At 42.8% G+C, this 20,634-nt stretch overlaps 1 protein-coding gene across 1 annotated transcript in view; it reads right to left on the reverse strand.

Annotated features, from left to right (window-relative positions):
- Positions 1–230: 230 nt before the first annotated feature.
- Positions 231–20,634, reverse strand: part of LOC132388400 (uncharacterized) — an 83,613-nt gene continuing 63,209 nt past the window's right edge. The window contains exons 20-24 of the mRNA XM_059960752.1: positions 15,360–15,467; positions 11,117–11,302; positions 8,967–9,077; positions 5,731–5,755; positions 231–3,760 (exon numbers count right to left, since the gene is read on the reverse strand). Coding sequence (XP_059816735.1) covers positions 3,733–3,760; positions 5,731–5,755; positions 8,967–9,077; positions 11,117–11,302; positions 15,360–15,467 — 458 coding nt within the window. The 3' untranslated portion in view covers positions 231–3,732. The remainder of the gene's footprint in view (positions 3,761–5,730; positions 5,756–8,966; positions 9,078–11,116; positions 11,303–15,359; positions 15,468–20,634) is intronic.

Raw genomic sequence — 20,634 nt, forward strand, 5'->3', positions numbered from 1 at the left:
GGCTAGTCAGTGAGAACTGTTCTGATGCCATACAGCTAAAGAAATAAAGGGTGTTGTTGGTAAGTAATGAAGATTTCAAATTAGAAAAGGAATGTTTAAATTTGTTTATCCAATGAAACAAGAAAACCAGTTTATCTGTTCAGCAAGAATAAATCCATAATACAGTTTTGATAGTCACCGGGGTTTGTTGAAGAAGTGTAGTTATAAAGTTCAGCACAAGCACAAAGTTTAGAAACTAATTTATTGTACCGAAATACAATTGCAGAGAAAATTGCCTTCACAGAAGTTACATTAAATCTAAACATCTTTAACTACCCTCTGTGTTCACTTTGTTATGTACATATACCCATGCACGTGTTCATTAATGCAGGTATCCAATCAGCCAACTCAATGTATAAAAAGTATGCAGATATGGTCAAGAGGTTCAGTTGTTGTTCGAACCAAACATCAGAACGGGGAGGAAATGTGATCGAAGTGACTTTTGCCATGGAATGATTGTTGGCGCCAGATAGGGTGGATTAAGTATTTCAGAAACCGCTGATTTCATAGAACTTTCACACACAACCAGCTCTAGAGTTTGCAGAGACTGGTGCAAAAGTAAAGAAAGACATCCAGTGAGGAGCAGTTCCTTGGGAAAAAGCATCTTATCATTGAGAGAGGTTGGAGGAGAATGGCCAGACTGGTTCAAGCTAATAGGAAGATGAGAGTAACTCAAATAGCCACCAAAAGTGATGTGTAGAAAAACATCTCCAACATATCAAAACTTGAGCAACACACGGAAAATGCTGAAGGAACTCAGCGGCCAGGCAACATTTATGCAAAGAGTACAGTACACGTTTCAGACAGGACTGCTGAAGCGTCTCAGCCCAAAACATCAACTGCACTTTTTTCCATTGATCCTGCCTGGCCTTCTGATATCCTTCAGCATTTTGTGTGTGTTGCTTGGATTTCTAGCAACCGCAGAGTTTCTCTTGTTTGTGATATCAAAACTTTAAGTGGATGGGCTGCAGCAGCAGAAGACCATGAACAGGTACCAACTGCATATTGTAAAGTGGCCACTGAGTGTATAATTTATCACACTGATCTGACTATTCAATTATTGCAGAGCACTCTACAATAATATATGAAACAATTTGAAACACAGACTTGAGAGCTCAGTTAAATTTTGCAATTCACAACTTCAAAATCCATTACACTTACACAAAATGAAGCATTGCAAAAATTAATTCTATCAATGTGATAAGTATTGTAATCATAGTTTATTATTACACCTCACTTCAGAGGGAACGTGACTTGACTCTAAGACTATGCTGGTGGGTGTATAACTTATAACATGGAGACAAATTCAGCCGCTAATTTTAGGCATTAGGCCCTACAAAACAATCAAGACCATAAGACTGTAAATTTATTAGCAGAATTAGGCCATTCAGCCCATCGAGTCTGTTCCACCATCCCATCATAACTGATTTATTATCCCTCTCATCTTTGTTCTCCTACCTTCTCCCCGTGACCTTTGATCCCATGTTTAATCAAGAACCTATCAACGTCCACTTTAAATATATCCAATGACTTGGCCTCCACAGCTGTTCATGGCAATGAATTCCATAGATTCAACACACTCTGGCTAAAAAATTCCTCCTCATCCTTATTCTAAAGCAACATCTTTGCATTCTGAAGCTATGCCCTCTGGTCCTTGACTCTCTATAGGAAAGCGTCTCTCTACGTCCGTTCTATCTTGAGGCCATCCGTTGGTCAGGATTGTCCACGGGTGTTGCGTCACAGCTGTCTACGAGACACGCAAGCCAGGGAAGTACAATATGGAGAGCAAGCTGTTACCCACATAGCAAGCTCCCCCGATGAATTCAAAGGAACAACAGAGGCCGATACAGTTTGTCACCAACTGCGTCGCAGCAGTTGTCAGTCAGTGTTGAACGCAACCAAGGACAGCCTTAGGGACTCCAGCTCCGGCTTTTTCCTCAGGGGTTTACTCCCGAAGACTTCCCCATGAATGGGTACAGCCGCAAGGCAACGGAGGCTTGAGACGAGAGTTTATTTTTCTCCTAGATGAGCAATCAATCACGACTGATGAGCCCCATTTGACTGAAGTGACTGGTTTTAAGTTGCCAGTATCCCGTCTTTGCCCCTTCTTCAGTCAGTAGAAATGGATCCATCAGGCTTTGTAGCTAAACTGCATGTGAAGGCTAGGAGCTGGACTTGTTTGTCAGAGGCTATCTTAGACGCATACGTTTAGTCGCATTTAATAGGTAGCGAGCGCTTATCCCCACTGTCACCCCCTCCCACCCCCAGCCATCACAACCTTAAGGAACCCCAACTCATCTATGTAGGCCTTCCAATATTCTATAGGTTTAAATGAGATTCCCTCTCATTATTTTGAACTCTAGTGAGTACAGGCCCAGGACCATCATAAGCTCCTCATACATCAAACAAGTTGTAGAATAATGAGTCCAACAACTGGTTCCACTGTGGTTCAAACCTGTATCACGATCATGGACTTCTCTATTTCTTCCCGTGAGTATAAATGGTTGATTTCAATTATTTCTTTCTTACTCATTCATCTTTTTTTTTTCTTTTTGCTCGAAGTTTTTGAGTATCATTCCTTCGTCTTATTTATTTAGAAGCAGAATAAAGGAAACTGAATTCCACAGGCAACAATCACCATTCTCTGTGTCCTGTGTGTTACCATTCATAATATATTCTGTAGGATGTTCCCTTCCAGTCACCCTGCATGGACAGATCCCATTACAAGTCACTAACGGAAGGGCGAGACATTTGATAGATAGTTTTGTCTCTGATGCATGAGCTTGTTTTCCAGTCTGACATCAAGGCAGTTCATAAAGAGATTTTGCGGTTGCTGGAAATACTGGAGGGACTCATCAAGTCAGGCAGCATCTATGGAGAGGAATAAAGAGGCGGCGTTTCCGGCTGAGATCCATCTTCAGGACTGGAGAGGTAGGGGGACATCTCTGCTACATGACAAAGCCAAACTTGTGTTGGAGGAGAAACACTTCATATTCCTCCTACGTAGTCTTCAACCTGATTACATGAACATCGATCTCTCTAACTTCTGGTAAGTTCTCCCCTCTCCCTCTTCTCATTTCCCATTATGGTTACCCTTCTCTTCTCCTCAACTGTCCATCACCTCCCTCCTCCTTCCCTCTCTTGTATGGTCTATTGTCCTTTCCTATCAAATTCCTTCTTCAGCCCTTTACCTGTTCCACCTATCTACTAGCTTCTTACTTTATCATCTCTCCCCCACCCACCCACCTTCTCACTCACCCGGATCTCACCTATCACCTGCTGGATTGTAGTCCTTCCCCTCTCCCTGCCTTCTCATTCGGGATTCTTCCCCTTACCTTTCCAATCAACATTTCCCTTAAATATTCTCCACATTTATTTCCAGTATTTTCTTCCAATTTCATTCCAAATCATAGCCTGCAAATTACTACTAGCGAAATTAACAAATGCTCGTCATATTCCTAAGAAAGTTCCCAGCTTTAACATTAGTAAAGTTTAACTGGGTTGCCCTCTCTATCAAATAAACACTGAGGTAAAAAAAAAACAGCTGTAAAAAGCAATTTAACATTCATTTTAAAGACACAATTTGATTTAATATCACAAATTGCAACACGAGAAACCGATATATTTCTGTCGAATGATGTCATTCGTTGCTATTTCAAGTCCCGCTGAGCGATGTCAGTGTTGATCTACATGTCATCGTACCAGCCGCTGTGGAGTTGAACTTGAAGTGAATTGTAAGATAAGTTAATTTATTTCTTTGAAAAAGAAAGCGAACATGTTAGTAAATTCATTTAATCTAATGCAAACATACAGGCAAATCATCAGAGGTAATATCCTCGCCACCAGTGAGTAAGTTTACAAAGAGCATGCCACAGGAAAGAATCATCAATCATCCGGGACCCCAGCCGTCTAGGCCATGCTCTCCTCTCACCACCACATTCAGGAACAGTTATAGCCCCACAGCCATCAGGATCATGTACCTCACTCATCTCAACACTAAACTGATTCCAGAACCTATGGACTCACTTTCAAGAAGTCTATAACTCATCTTTTCAGTATTATATGTTTATTATTATTTTTGTTGTTTTATATTTGTACAGTTTGTCTACTTTTGCACATTGGGTTGTTTATAATTTTATTTTATGTGTCATTTTGCATTGATTCTATTGTATTACTGAGAATGCCTTTAAGAAAATTAATCTCTAGGTAGAATATGGTGATATTTACATATGTGCTTTGATAATATATTTACTTTAAAACTTTGAACACTTCCATCATTTAAAAATTGCTTAATTATCAAACACCATCCATTAAATGTTCTCTTTGTCAATTAATCCAACAGCTCACCAAATCTTTCACCTCTGCACAATTCTTTTTCCCTCCCCACACGCCGCTCTCTCCCAACCCTACCTGCAGTGAAGGTGAATGATGTTCACTCTCAAATGATTAAGATTTTTATTTCACTAATACTCCACCACTGAACATTCTTCACAGCAATATTCCTTTAATTTCCCCTTTGGCTTTGCCTCACATAATTGTGATCAAAACTCCAGTATTTATAAATAGCTGCTCTTTCTTCCTCCCCCACCCCGGTCTGAATGAGGTCTCAAATGGCCCCCTGTAAATATATTCATCATCAGGGGAGATTAATACTATCTGCTTATCTCATCTGTTAAGTCTTTTAGTGCATTACCACTCCATTCCTAAGAATATGGACCAAGAGTATGCCATTTAACAGACAGATCTGTGACCTTATCTCCAAAACCAGCTTTTCACTGTACAGCTTATAAATTTGTTTATCATTGACCCCAAAAATGCTCGATTATCCTATTTTGCAAAACGCCACTGGACATTTAACCTTAGTAGCCGGACGACGTTAAATTTACTACAGGAATTGGTGGGAAAGCAAATTTGAAACTTGGCTCCATTTTAATTCTACTTTCTATTCCAATTCCCATCCTCATTCTGACAGATCAGGCCATGAACGCCTCTACAGTCACAATGAGGCTACTGTCAGGTTGAAGGAGGAACACCTCACAATCCATCTGAGAAGCCTCCAACCTGATCGCATAAATATCAATTTGTCCGACTTTATTCAATTTCTCTTCTCTTTCCCTCCTCTCTTTTTCGATTCCCCATCTGTCTCATCTATTACCCCTTCTCTTCTCCTCACCTGCCCATCACCTCTCTTTGGTGTCCTTCCTGCTTCCCTTTCTCTATGTTCCACTGACCTCTCCAATCAAATCTCTTCTCCTTCAGCCCATTACATCTTCCACCTATCACCTCCCAGCTTCTCATTTCATTTCCCCTCCGCCACATACCCACCTTCCCCCCTCACCTGCCAGCTTGAAATCCTTCCCCTCCCCACCTTCTTAATCTAGCTTTTGCCCCCTTCCCTTCCAGTCCCGAATGATTATTCATCTCCATTGATGCTGCCTGACCTGCTGAGTTTCTCCAGCATTTTGTGTGTGCTCCAGGGTTCCATTAATGTCAGTGCTTTTAAAGCACCTGATTTCTTCCAAATACAGCAAAAGAGGAATTTATTCTGATAATTTTTAACCTCAGTGATACAGTGCTTTTGCTTCTGTCTAAAGTTATCTGACACAGTTGCAGAAGTCGCAGTCATTTTACCATCATTGAACTGCTTGCAACCATGAAGAAACAAACGCTGGAGAAGTTACCAATACTCACAGGTCATTGGTGATGTCGGCTTGTCCTAAAGTATGTGAAAAACAAAGGAAATTATTATTCTGAGGATTATCTCGTGGCAACAATAAATATTTTTCAGAATGTCTGCTTCCTGCAGCTTGTCCCAACCCGATTACCATAACTGACCTATAGCTCCCAAACTTCTTTCCCACAATTATTGATATTTCTAAAATTTGCCTTAGATTCTGCCTTTGCCCGTCCTCCAGAGTCCCAACAAACATATCACTACTCTTGTTAATAGGCGATACCTCAAGAAGGTAGCATTTTCATTCAGGACCTTCACCATCTGTGACAGAACACATACAGTCCTGTGCAAAAGTCTTCGGCACATATATACGGTCCTGTGAGTCCTGTGCAAAAGTCTTAGGCACATATTCTGTATATAGCTAGGGTGCCTAAGACACTTGGACAGTACTGTATATTGGTGGCTGAGAAACAGAAGTAATAGTATTCAGCTTTGTATTAGCTCTGCAGTATTAAGTGTTATTTGATAACTGTAAAGACGTACATACTGTATAAGCCTAAGAATTTTGCGCACTACATTTCCAATTCTTGTACCAGCAAATCCTTCAACATATTCATCATTCCTTGTGTGAAAATCTTTCCCCTCAGATCTCCTTTAAACCTTTCCCATCTCACCTGAAAGCTCCTGTTTTAGATTCCACTTTCCTGGGGAAAAGATTGTGACAATTCACCTTAACCTCTAGGCCACCCCCTGTACCAGATCATCCAGTCTCTGCTTATAACTTATTCCTCAGACTGACAACATCCTGTCAAAGGGGGTTCATATCCTTCCTGCCGATGGGTGACCAGGACTGCACACTGTACTCCAAGTGCATTCTCATCAATACTATTTACAGTTGCAATATTTCATTCCGAATTTTGTGGTCAGTACCCTGACTGATTCTTCACCTGGGTCTCCACTTTCAGAAAAGTATCTCTACGTCTCTTCTGTTCTACAACAATCTCCCTGCCATTTATGGTACAGCTTCTTCCTAACTTAACTTCGAAAAATGCTGCACATGACAGTTGTCAAAGTTAAAAATGGGCTTTAGAAACTCAAAGACTTGGAATATTTCTAAGGAAAATTTTCGGTAAGCAAGGGGTTGAAGGGATACCAGGTTCCGGCAGACACACAAAGTTGAGGTGATGTGACTTTACGTAATGGTGGATTTATTTGTTCGTCAAAAATACAGTGAAAGGGGTTGTTTGCATTAACAACAAAGACACCCAAGCCCGTCATGTTCAGCAGAACCACAGGGAACACAATGGAACAAAAAAACAAAGCAACAACAGTGAAACAAGCCCCCTCCCTCCCTCCCTACCTCCCTCCCACCTGCCAACACACACACATTCAATCCTTCAACCGCATTACAGAGTGGTGAATTTGTGGAATGTGTTACCATAGTCAGCTGTCAATGCCAGGTCGTTGGGTATATTTAAGGCAGAGCTTGATAGGTTCTACATGTCTGACGAATCTTATAAAATTTTTTGAAGATGTAACTAGTAAAGTGGATAGGGGAGAGCCAGTGGATGTGGTATATTTAGATTTTCAAAAGGTTTTTGACAAGGTCCCACACAGGAGATTAGTGTACAAACTTAAAGCACACAGTATTTGGGGTATGGTATTGATGTGGATAGAGAATTGGTTGGCCGACAGGAAGCAAAGTGTGGGAGTAAACGGGATCTTTTCAGAATGGCAGGCATGATTAGTGGGGTACCGCAAGGCTCAGTGCTAGGACACAAATCGTTTACAATATATCTTAATGATTTAGACGAGGGACCTAAATGCAGGATTTCCAAGTTTCCGGATGACACAAAGTAGCGCGGCAGTGTTAGCTGTGAGGAGGATGCTAAGAAGATGCAGAGTGACTTGGATAGGTTAGGTGAGTGGGCAAATTCATGGCAGATGAAATTTAATGTGGATAAATGTGAGGTTATCCACTTTGGTTGCAAGAACAGGAAAACAGATTATTATCTGAATGGTGGCCGATTAGGAGAAGGGGAGGTGCAACGAGACCTGGGTGTCATTGTACACCAGTCATTGAAGGTGGGCAGGCGGTGAAAAAGGCAAATAATATGTTGGAATTCATAACAAAAGGATTTGAGTACTGGAAAAGGGAGGTTCTACTGCAGTTGTACAAGGCCTTGGTGAGAGCGCACCTAGAATATTGTGTGCAGTTTTGGTCCCCTAATCTGAGGCAAGACATTCTTGCCATAGAGGGAGTACAGAGAAGGTTCACCAGATTGATTCTTGGAATGGCAGGACTTTCATATGAAGAAAGACTGGACCGACTAGGCTTATACTCATTTGAATTTAGAAGATTGAGGGGGGATCGTATTGAAACGTATAAAATTCTAAAGGGATTTGACAGGCTAGATGCAGGAAGATTGTTTCCGATGTTGGGGAAGTCCAGAACAAGGGGTCAGAGTTTAAGGATAAAGGTGAAGCCTTTTAGCACCGAGATGAGGAAGAACTACTTCACACAAGTAGTGGTGAATCTGTGGAATTCTCTACCACGGGAAAAGGTTGAGGCCGGTTCATTGGCTATATTTAAGAGGAAGTTAGATATGGCCCTTGTGGCTAAAGGGATCTGGGGTATGGAGAGAAAGCAGGTAAGCGTTTCTGAGGTGGATGATCAGCCATGATCATACTGAATGGCGGTGCATGTTCGAAGGGCCGAAGGGCTTACTCCTGCACCTGTTTTCTATGTTTCTATGTTTCTGGATTGGATACGGCATCAAAGGTTATTGGGAAAAGGCTGGGAAATGGGGCTGAGGAGGGGGAGAAACGATCAGCCATAATTGAATGGCATAGCAGACTCAATGGGCCAAATGGCCTAATTCTGCTTCTATGTCTTGTGGTGTTTGGTCTGCAGTTTCCAGAGGGCTCTTGGATTCGCAGACACTGGAACCCTGCAATCTTAGCAGACGATGAACCTTGCATCTATCAAGATCCCACTGCCTAAATCATTCCAGCTTCCTCTTCATGGTCCTTCCAGAAGTACTTACCTGCAGGCCATCAAATCTAAAGGCTTCAATATGATAGAAATATTGAGGGTGACGTAAGCATCACCCATCTGTCAGTAAACTGACAAGTTGAGGGTTTAGCACCACAGGTTTGCAATGCACAGGAAGTATAAGCTGTTCAGATTCAACTTGAGGAACTAACTAAGGAGTCTTCTGAACACTATTATTATTTTTTCAACATAAGTTACCTTGATGATTTCTCCTGCATCTCCAAACGATCAATGATATTATTAAAAGAAGTGCTGCTCCTACCACCACAGGAATAATGATGAGGATTGGATTGTGGCAATTGACAGCATCTGGAGATAGCAACAATAGAAAACAACAATAGATTAGATCACTCACAAATTTCTACAGATGTACCACAGAGTGCATTCTAACTGGTTGCATCACCATTTGGTATCAGGGTACTCCTGAACAGAATCAGAGAAAGATGCAGGAGGTTGTAAACTCAGCCAGCTCCATCATGGGCACTATCCTTCCCATTATCAAGGGCACATTCAAATGCCTCAGAAAGTTGGCATTTGTCATTAAGGTCCCCATCACTCAGAGCTGCCCTCTTCTCATTGCTACCATTGAGGACAGGCAAACAGATAATGTGGAAAAGACAGCAAATTGTGTGAATACAAAAAAAAAAATCATAGTAATAATAATAAATAAATAGGTACAGCTATCGAGCACATGAGTTGTAGAGTCCATGAAAGTGAATCAATAGGTTATGGAATCAGTTCAGTATTGAGGTGAATGAAGTTAACAACGTTGGTTCAGTAGCCTGATGGTTGAAGGGTTCCTGCACCTGGTGGTATGGGATCTAGGGCTCCTGTACCTCCTTCCAGATGGTTACAGATTACAATGAGAATGACGATATTCTCTCTGTGACTGCATCTGTTTTCTTCAGGTACAGCAGTTTCCTCTGGATCATCTGTGGGTTGGTAGCCACTGCAAATTCCTAGAGTATGTAGCTGAGTGAGAGAAAGCACAGCTGTACCTCTACATCCTTACGAAGATTCAGCATGACCTTCAGAACTTTGAACAACTTCTATAGATGTGTAGTGGAGAGTATATTGACTGTCTGCATCACAGCTTGGTATGGAAACAACAATGCCCTTGAATGCAAAACCTTACCAAAAGTAACGGTTAAAGCACTCCCAACCATTGAACACATTTACACGGAGCGCTGTCGCAGGAAAGCAGTTTTCACCATCAGGGACCTCTACCACCTCAGGACATTCACTCTTCTCACTGTTGCCATCAGGAAGAAGGTACAGGAGCCTCAGGACTCTCACCACCAGGTTCAGGAACAATTACTACCCCTCAACCATCAGGCATTTGAACCAAAGGGGATAACTTCATTCAACTTCACTTGCCCCATCACTGAAATGTTACAACCAATGGACTCACTTTCAAGATCTCTCCATCTCATGTTCTTGATATGTATTGCTTATTTATGCATTATCATTATTTCTTATTTTGTATTTGCATAGTCCGTTGTCTTCTGCACATTCTGCAGATGCTGAAAATCTGGAGCAGCAGACCCAAAATGGCGGAGGAACTCAGAAAGCAAAGCAGCATATATATAGGGGAATAAACAATCAAAGTTTCGGGTTGAGACTGGTCTTGGCCCAAAACATCGACTGCTTATTCCCCTACATAGATGTTAACTGACTTTCCAAGTTCATCCTGAATTTTGGTTGAACATGTAAGACGTGTGAGTTTAATAAACAGTTCCACTTCCACAGTAGGTAGAAAAGGTCTCAGAAACATATAGGAAAGCAAGGTTTACTACTATTCAGTAGTCAGGAGATATGTGCCAGGTCTGACGTTTAACTTTACAGACACCCACCAGGCTGTGCTGGCAATGATACAGTTTTATTTACTATACAAAAATATTATTAATAGAACTTAATGATCAGCTTAATTTTTCACATGTACATCCAAACATATAGTCAAATGCATAATTTGCATCAAATCAAATCAGTGTGGTTTGTGGTGAGGGTAGCCCACAAGTGCAAACACACTTCCAGCAGCAACACAGTGTGCCCAACACTCACTAATCCTAACCCGTACATGTTTGGAATGTGGGAGGAATCGGAAAACCTGGAGAAAACCCACACGGTCACGGGAAGAACACACGATCTCCTTACGAACCACAACGAGGTGGGACTTCAGGTCTTTGTAACTCCTGCCCAATATTTGCGGAAAGAAAATGGCATGGCCTAAACTTTGTAGGGATTTGCTAACCGCGGTGCAATCATGCCACCAATTTCTTACACTGGAGAAACAGGTAAATTCATTTCCCCAAGTGCCACAGGCTATCTAAACAGACCAGCACACTGACCTTGACAGACTGTGTTGTGAGCCGTCCAGACGCCAGATGCTTGGCATGTAGTTGAAATGGTCCCATTCAAAATAAACCCCGGTTCACAGGTAAAGGTGCACATAGACTGGAAGTGTTTCTCTCCGTGCAAGTCTTCGCATTTAACTTGGCTATTGTTTGGTTTAGTAAAACCTGGACACGTTGTAACTGGAAAAAAAAAGCAAAGGAAAAGGAGTTGTCTTTATAAGGAAGTTTTATTCGGACCCAAAGAATTTTGCAGTGAATTAAACTGTTTAAAGTGTAATTACCATTGATATTATAGAAAAGATAGCAACATTACAGTAAATTTTCATTTTGTTTTATTTATTTTGAGATATAGTTTGGTAACAAGCTAATCTTGGACAACAAGCCACATCACCCAATCATTCCAATGTGAAGAATTCACCTACTAGTCCGTGCATCTTTGGACTGTGGGAGGAAGCCAGAGCACCCAGAGGAAACCCTCTTGGTAACGGGGAGAACATCCAAACTCCTTACAGACAGTGGCGGGATTGAACCCAGATCCTGGTGCTGTATATTGTTACGCCAATCATTACGCCACCATACTGGACTGAGAAAGGAACTGACGATAGCCAGAAAATGAAGGAGAAATCCTTTTCTTTTCCATGAGAGTGTGTCATGGAACCTTTCACACCCACACAAGCAAGTAAACAGAATCTTGTTTTAAACCCATCCAATGGTTGCACCCCAAGCATTGAGCCACATCCTGTTTACTGATGTGTTCAAATGATGGTTTTGTTTCTTGATTTCAATCCAGGGACTAATGACGCATAGAATCATAGAGTTATTGTTTCTGACAGCGCAATAACAACATGTTACTTTTTGTACCTGTGTATGCTAATCCCAGTTACTCATATTAATTCCTTAGACCCTGAGATTAAGAAACTGTCATCAGTGAAGTGAAATAAAAAGTTATTCTTGTCATGAATGCAGAGCGCTTAAAGATTAATTTTATAATCGCACGCTTGCAAATGTTTTTGCTACAACCAAGCAGGTTTCAAAGTTTAGACACAAACATTACTGTAGATGCTGGAAATGTAGAGCAATACAAATAGTATGCTGGAGGAGCTCAGCAGATCAGGCAGCATCTATATATGGGAATAAACAGTTGACAGTTCGAGCCAAGACCCTTTATCGGGATTTAAAAGGAAGGGGAGAAGTCAGAATAGGAAGATAGGGGCAGGAGAGGAAGAAGTACAAGGTGGTAGGTGAGAGGTAAAACCGGAAGAAGGGACGGAAGTGAAGAAAAGAGCTGGGAAGTTGATTGGTTGAGGAGATAAAGGGCAGGAGACAGGGAAATCTGATAGGAGGACAGAAGACCATGGAAGAAAGGGAAAGGAGAGGTGATGGACAGGTAAGAAGAAAAGGTGTGAGAGAGAAACAAGAATGGAGAATCATGAAGGAAAGGACGCAGGGTAATTACTAGAGGATTGAGAAATTGATATTCATGCCATCAGGTTGGAGGTTACCAGGACGGAATATAAGGTGTTGCTCTTCCAACCTCAGTGTGGCCTCATCGTGACAGTAGAGTCTCCTGACTGACACATTGGAATGGGAATGAGAAGTAGAATTGAAACGGCTGGCCATCAAAAGAGCAAGATTTTATGGTGAAAGTGCTCGACAAAATAGTCTCCCAATATAGGTCGGGTCTCACCAATATAAAAGAGGCCACAATGGTAGAACCAGATACAGCAGACAAACTCATCAGACATGCATGTGAAGTGTCACCTGACGTGGAAGAACTGTTTGAGGCCCTCAGTGATAGTGAAATATGGGGTGTAGAGGCTTAAACATATAGAAACAAAACAGAATAGTATCTACCTATTGAAATACAACGAAAAATGAGTTACTCAAACAATTCCCTGGTGGACGTGTAATTACAGGAGAGGCAACATTAGCAAAAAGCCTGTTGATATTCAATTTAAAGTTTATGTATCCATACTGGGCCTCTTGGAATATTGGTAGCTCTAATCAACAAGCTAAATACATATGTAAAAACTAAATCCATTGGTGTAAATTAACCAAGAAGTTGCTTGGATTAGAGAGCATGTCTAATGAGCATAGGTTGGGAGAGTTAAGGCATTTCTCTGTGGAGTAAAGAATGAGAGGTAACTTGATAGAGGTGTACAAGATGGTAAGAGGCATAGGTCGAGCGGACAGCCAGAAACATTTTCCCAGGGTGGAAGTGATTAATATAAGGGCATAACTTTGAGGTGTTGGGAAGAAAGTATGGGGGGGGGGAATGTCAGGGATAGTTTTTTTTACACAGAGTCTGGTGGGTGTATGGAACATGCTGCCACGAGTCGTGATAGAAGCATATACATTAGGGACGTTAAAGACTCTTGGATCGGTGCATGAATGAATGAACAGTGGAGGACTATGTGCATGGAATTGGTGAAATTGACCTCAGACCGAAGAGCCTGTACTGTACTGTGCTGTACTGTTCAATGTTAAATTGGAATGAAAGCAATGGTTACAAAGAGAAAATAGTTTGGGAATTGTGGCTTCTATTCAGTTAGTGGTTTGAAACTGACTGTCTTACTCAGGTAAAGTCTCTGCCGATTGTGCTTCTGGGATCTACGGGATGTACAGGTTAGTCAGAGCAAAGGCAGGAAATTCGGAGCTAGAGAAAGGGATGTTAATGAGACAGAGTCCCAGTCACCGCTGGGCTGCGTAGGTGAGTGCGACTGTCTGGAGAGGCACCAAACAGCTTCATCTGAGCGACTCACAAAATCTTCCAGTAACGGTGTGATTAATAACATAATCCCAGTTTACTTAATTACTCCCAGTTTATCTGATTAATCATAGAATAGAAGCTACCTACTGATGTACAAAGCAAAATGTACCCAAGCATGGAATGCTTATTAGTGTTCGTCAAAGCATGTAGAATACAAGAGACAATGTTAACAAGAAGCCTGATGGCAGACAAATGGAAGTTTATGAATCCTGTGATTCATTCTGGGAATCTTTGTAATGTTGCTTCCTCTAATCAACAAAATAAGGAAATATGTAAGAACTAAAACTATTGTTGATTGTAAAGTAAGCTGAAAGCTGCTTGGATTGGAGGGCATCTTTTACGAAGAGAGGTTGAGAGAGCTAAGGCCTTTCTCTTTGGACCGAAGGAGAATGACAGCCAACTTGGTATAGGTGTACAAGAGGTATAGATCAAGTGGACAGCCAAAGACATTATCCCAGTATGGAAATGACTGATTTTGTTTTCGCGTGTCGCACCAGACAGTCAGCCACTCTTTGCCCGTGGTGTCAGGATTGGTTTCCTTTCGGGTTAACCATGGTATGAAGTTTACTGAATCGACCCCTTTGTTTTTTTTTTTCATTTACGAAGCCGTGTGGCTAGCTCGATGCTTAACTAGGCACGGATAGAAAGCATGCTCGAAGGTGGACCGACTTGGATTCCAACTCGAGAACCTTTGTTCCAAAGGCAGGCATAGATACCAATGCGCCAGCAGTCAGCGTAATGGCTAATAGAATGAGCATAAGTTGGAAGTGTTGGGAGAACACTTCAAAGTACAGCGGGGATCTCAGGGATATTTTATTTACACAGAGAAAGGTGGGTGCATGGAACAATCTGCCAGAGGTGCTGGTCGAGCCAGGTCCTTTAGGAGCATTTCTAAAACTCCGAGAAAGGCATATGGATAAAAGAAAAATGAAGGGCTATGCAGAAGAGAAGTTTAAAATTATGTTCGAATCTGTTAAAATCTCACCGGCACACAAAACGGCCTGTACTGTACGGTACTGTACTGTTCCATGTTCAAAATTGGAATGAAGGCAATGGTTACAAAAAGAAAATAGTGTGGGATTTGTGGCATCCACAGGCATACATTCAGTTAGTGGTTTGAAACGAACTGCCTTACACAGACAAAGTCTCTGCCGATTGTGCTTTTGGAATCGACGAGATGTGCCAGGTTAGTCAGAGCAAAGGCAGGAAATTAGCCGCTAGAGAAAGGGATGCTAATGAGACAGTCACCGCTGGGCCATGTGGGTGAGTGCGACAGTCTGGTGGGGTAGAAAACAGCTTTATTTGAGAGACTCACTCAATCTCCCAGTAACTCAGCACAGTCGGTGATGAAAAACGCCCGTTTGGAAATGAGAGCTAAAGGCCACGAAGCTTTATGGAATTGTGTTCCAACCAGTTATACGGCAGTAATGGGAACATATATTTTGAATTTTCAGTTCCATTCCTTACCGTTTTCACAACTGTTTCCATAGAAACCTTGCTCACATGTGCACCTGAGCCCAGCAGATAGTTCAGAACACGTGCCTCTTCCATTGCAGGTTGTTGAATTGCATTTCCCTGCAGAGACATCAGTACAAATTTTCATATTGATCCCACGCCAGTCAGAAAGTGTTCGTGTCAGAGGACTTCGCAGATTTAGCCTGTTTTGTATATCCTATCCAGATATAAAATCTGGACCCAGCACACACGTGCACACTGTCTGAATGCCCAGACGCTCCCTCCGCACCACTTCCCAACACACGGGCACACTCTCATCATGCACTGGTGATTTTTCATAGATAATAGACAATAGGTGCAGAAGTAGACCATTCGGCCCCTCGAGTCTGCACCGCCATTCTGAGATCATGGCTGATCATTCACTATCAATATCCAGTCCCTGCCTTGTCCCCATATCCCTTGATTCCCCTATCCATCAGATATCTATCTAGCTCCTTCTTGAATGCATCCAGAGAATTGGCCTCCACCGTCTTCCGAGGCAGTGCTTTCCACACCTCCACAACTCTCTGGGAGAAGAAGTTTTTCCTCAACTCTGTTTTAAATAACTGACCTCTTATGCTCAATCCATGCCCTCTGGTACTGGACTCTCCCAACATCTGGAACATATTTCCTGCCTCAATCCTATCAAATCCTTTAATTATCTTAAACGTTTCAATCAGATGCCCTCTCAATCTCCTCAATTCCAGTGTGTACAAACCCAATCTCTCCAATCTCTCTGCGTAAGACAGCCCTGCCATCCCAGGAATCTACCTAGTGAATCTACGCTGCACTTCCTCAATTGCCAGAATGTCCTTCCTTAAACCTGGAGATCAAAACTGTACACAATATTCCAGGTGTGGTCTCACCAGGGCCCTGTACAAATACAAAAGGACATCCTTGCTCTTGTACTCAATTCCCCTTGTAATAAAGGCCAACATTCCATTTGCCTCTTCACTGCCTGTTGCACTTGCTCATGCACCTTCATTGACTGATGAACTAGGACTCCTAGGTCTCTTTGCATTTCTCCCTTACATAAATCTACACCGATCAGACAATACTCTGCCCTCTTGTTCCTGCTTCCAAAGTGGATAACGTCACATTTATTCACATTGAATGACCTTTGCCAAGTATCTGCCCACTCACCCAGCCTATCCAAGTCTCCCTGTATTCATCTGTTATTGCTGTTGTTTCACAAATTTATACAACTGCTTGCTTTAATATAATCATACATGAATCATTATACTGGTCATATATGTATATGGACATGGCGTGGAGAGGGGAGACGTGCAGCTTGGGCAACTGCTGGTCTTCCAAAAAAAACCTGCCTGGGCTTACGCCCTGGAAACCTTCCAAGATGCTAATCCATGTCCTATCGAGACCTACCGAGGCCTAAATGTCTTATATTTCAATCTACCTGCCAGTTTTCAGGGAATTACACTCAGTGATTTGTGGTGATATTATTTTGTGACTGTGTGTGCTGGATCGTAACTATATATACTGTGACTATATTTACTGTGTTGTGCACATTGGCCCCAGAGGAACGATGGTCTGTTCAGCTTTATGCAAGTGTATGGTTAAAGAACAATAAGCTTGAACTTGAATTGAAATTGGTCGAGCGAAGGGCACAAACTGCTGGAGGATCTCAGCAGGTCATGGAATATTTATGGCAATGAATAACCATTCTACGTTTTGGGCCGAGATACTTCTGTACGGGAAGGAACAGAGCAAGGGACTCAATAAGATGGTGGAGCGAAGTTGATTCTCTCCATCATCTCAATAATCAAATTTATCTGGCTTTCGTTGCCTTATTTTCACTATGGAAATCCTGTCCCTAAACATTTCCATCCCCCGTCATGAAAACCGTAAATATCTCGGCTTCTTACTGGACAACAGGCCTAATCCTTTATAAGTTGGTGCTGTGCAGGAAGGAGTCAAACGTTTTGAAAGTTCAGATGTTGAAGTTTAACTTCTTTTTGTATCGTGCTGGATGGAAAGTTTACGAGATTAATCACTGAACAGAAGCTACCTATAGAAATACAAAGCATCAAGTACCCAATCAGGGAATGCGTCTCAGTGTTCCTCAGAGCATGTAGGTTACAAGAGAGAGAATTAGCAATAAGCACGATGGTAGACAAATGGAAGTTTATGAATCCTATGATCCGTTCTGTGACCCTTTGTAATGTTGCTTGCTCTAATCAACAACCTTAGTAAAATGTAAAGTAAGCTGAAAGCTGCTTGGATTGGAGGGCATTTTTTTACGAAGAGAGGTTGAGAGATCTAAGGCCTTTCTCTTTGGATCGAAGGGGGATGAGAACCAACTTGCTATAGGTGTACAAGAGGTATAGAGCAAGTGGAGAGCCAAAGTCATTTTCCCAGTCCGGAAATGACCAAAGTTTATTTCGCGTTTCGAATCGGACAGTCAGTCAATCTGGCCTGGCTCATGCTGTCAGGATTGGTCTCCTTTCCGATCAACCATGGTACGAACGATCCTGAACCGACCCTTTTGTTTTTTTTTTATTATTTCCGAGGCCGCGTGGCTAGATTGATGCTTAACCAGACACGGATAGATAGCCTGCTCGAAGGTGTACCGACTAGGATTCGATCTCGGGATCCTTCGCTCCTGAGTCCGGCGCTGATGCCATTGCGCCACAAGTCAGCCTAATGGTCAATATAAGGAGCATAAATTTGAAGTGTTGGAAGAACATTTCGAAGTTCTCCGAAAACTGCGAAGTTCAGGGGGAATCTGAGGGATAGTTTATTGACACAGAGAGAGGTGGGTGTATGTAAAAACCTGACAGAGGTGGTGGTAAAGGCAGATCCTTTAGGAGCATTTCTGAAACTCTGAGACAGGCATATGGGTGAAAGTGAAATAGATGACTATGTAAAAGAGAAGGTGTAATTTATGTTCGAATATGTTACAAGGTCAACGGCACACCAAAGGGCCTGTACTGTACAGTGCTGTACTGTTGCATGTTCCAAATTGGAATCAAGGCAGTGGTTACAAAGAGAATGTAGTGTGGGATTTGCGGCACCCATTCAGTTAGTGGTTTGAATCTGACTGCCTTACACAGACAAAGTCTCCGCCGATTGTGCTTTTGGGATCTTCGGGATCTGCCTGGTTTTTCAGAGCAAAGACAGGAAATTCTCAGCTAGAGAAAGGGATGTCAATAAGACAGAGTCCCAGTCACCGCAGGGCCGGGTTTGTGAATGCGACAATCTGCTGGGGCACAAACCAGCTTCATTTGAGAGACAAGCTCAATCGGCCAGTAACTCAGCAGAGTGGGTGATGAGGAATGTCCGTGTGGAAATGGAAGCTAACGTCAACCAAGCTTTATGGAATGTGTTCCAACCAGTTATCCAGCCGTAATAGGAACACATTTTTTGTCTTTTCTTTTCCATGCGTTACCTATTCACAGTTGTTTCCATAGAACCCTTGATCACATGTGCAACTGAGCTCAGTAGGAGGGTCAGAACACGTTCCTCTTCCATTCCAGGTTGCTGAATTGCATTTCTCTGCGGAGTATAAATGTTCACCTTGAACCCACGTCAGTCAACAAGCGTTCGTGTGCGAGGACATCACAGAATTAGCCTGTTCTGTATATTTGATACTGATATAAAACCTTGAACAAGCACCCACGTACACCCTCTTTGAATGCCCTAACGCTCCCTTCGCATCTCTTCCCAACTGACGGGCACAGTCTCATCCTGCACTGGTCATTTCTCATCTGTTATTGCTGCCGTTTCAAAAAAATTATACAACTGCTTGCTTTACTGCAATCATACCTGTAACAATATACTGGTTATACACATTCATATATATGTGTCTTATATGCCCTTCCCTTGGACAACATTGGTGGCGTGGAGAGGGGAGACCTGCAGCTTGGGCAACTGCTGGTCTTCAAAAAAAAAAAAACACTGACTGGGCTTACGCCCTGGAAACCTTCCAAGGTGCTAATCCATGTCCTATCGAGACTAACCGAGGCACATATGTCTTATATACCTTGCAATTTCTATCAAACTGCAAGTCTTCTGTCAATGACACTCAGTGATATGTGGTGACATTATTTTCTGATGGTGCGCGCTGGAACTTAACTCTATGTACTGTGACTATATTTACTGTGTTGTGCACCTTGGCCCCAGAGGAACGGTGGTCTGTTCGGCTTTATGCAAGTGTATGGTTAAAGAACAATAAACTTGAACTTGAATTGACATTGGTCGAGCAAAGGGTACAATGTGCTGGAGGATCTCAGCAGGTCATGGAGTATCTACGGAAATGAATAAGCAATCTACGTTTTGGGCTGAGATACTTCTGTATGGGAAAGAGGAGAGCATGAGCCAGAATAAGAAGGAGGAGCGATGCTGGTTCTCACAGTGTTTGGATCGACTTTGGAGGAACATGAGGAGAGGCTGTTGAAGGTGTTGGGCCGGCTTAATGAAGAAGGGTTGAAGCTTTCCCTGGACAAATGCCAGTTCTGCAAGTCGTCGGTTAACTACATTGGCCATATCATTTCGCGAGAGGGAGTGGCTACTGATCCAACCAAGATAAAGGCCGTGACCACCTGGCCGAGACCCCAGAAAGTGGGTGCTCTGCGCTCATTTTTGGGGTTCTGTGGGTATTACCGGCGATTTGTAAAAGGATACGCCAAAGTGTGTCACCCGTTGACTCAGCTGTCGTGTGGCTATCCCCCGGTGGGGAAGAAGAGGACAGGGAACCAGAGGCAGGATGCTGGAGGATACTGGAACCCGGCGGAACCTTTTGGCTCGCGATGGGATGATCAATGTGAAGAGGCGTTCCGATCTTTGAAAAGGGCACTGACCCAGGCCCCGGTGTTGGCTTTTGCCGATCCGCAGAAGCCCTATGTGCTGCACACGGATGCCAGCCGAGAGGTTCTCGGGGCTGTTCTGTACCAGGAGCATGGCAGAGCATTGAGACCAGTAGCCTTTGTCAGCCGAAGCTTGTCGCCATCGGAGAGAAACTATCCCACTCACAAGTTGGAATTCCTGGCCCTGAAGTGGGCGGTGGTGGACAAGCGGGGCGATAACCTGTACGGAGCCAAGTTTGAGGTGAGAACGGATAACAATCCTCTCACTTATATTTTGACTTCGGCGAAGCTGGATGCCACAGGATATCGGTGGCTGGTGGCCTTGTCGGTATATGATTTCAGCCTGAGGTACCGCCCAGGAAGCAAGAATGTCGATGCTGATGCATTGTCTCGCCGGGAGCCGGGGGAGGAGGAGAGGGACGAGG

Source organism: Hypanus sabinus, unplaced genomic scaffold (assembly GCF_030144855.1).
Source record: "Hypanus sabinus isolate sHypSab1 unplaced genomic scaffold, sHypSab1.hap1 scaffold_316, whole genome shotgun sequence".
Taxonomy (NCBI): domain Eukaryota; kingdom Metazoa; phylum Chordata; class Chondrichthyes; order Myliobatiformes; family Dasyatidae; genus Hypanus; species Hypanus sabinus.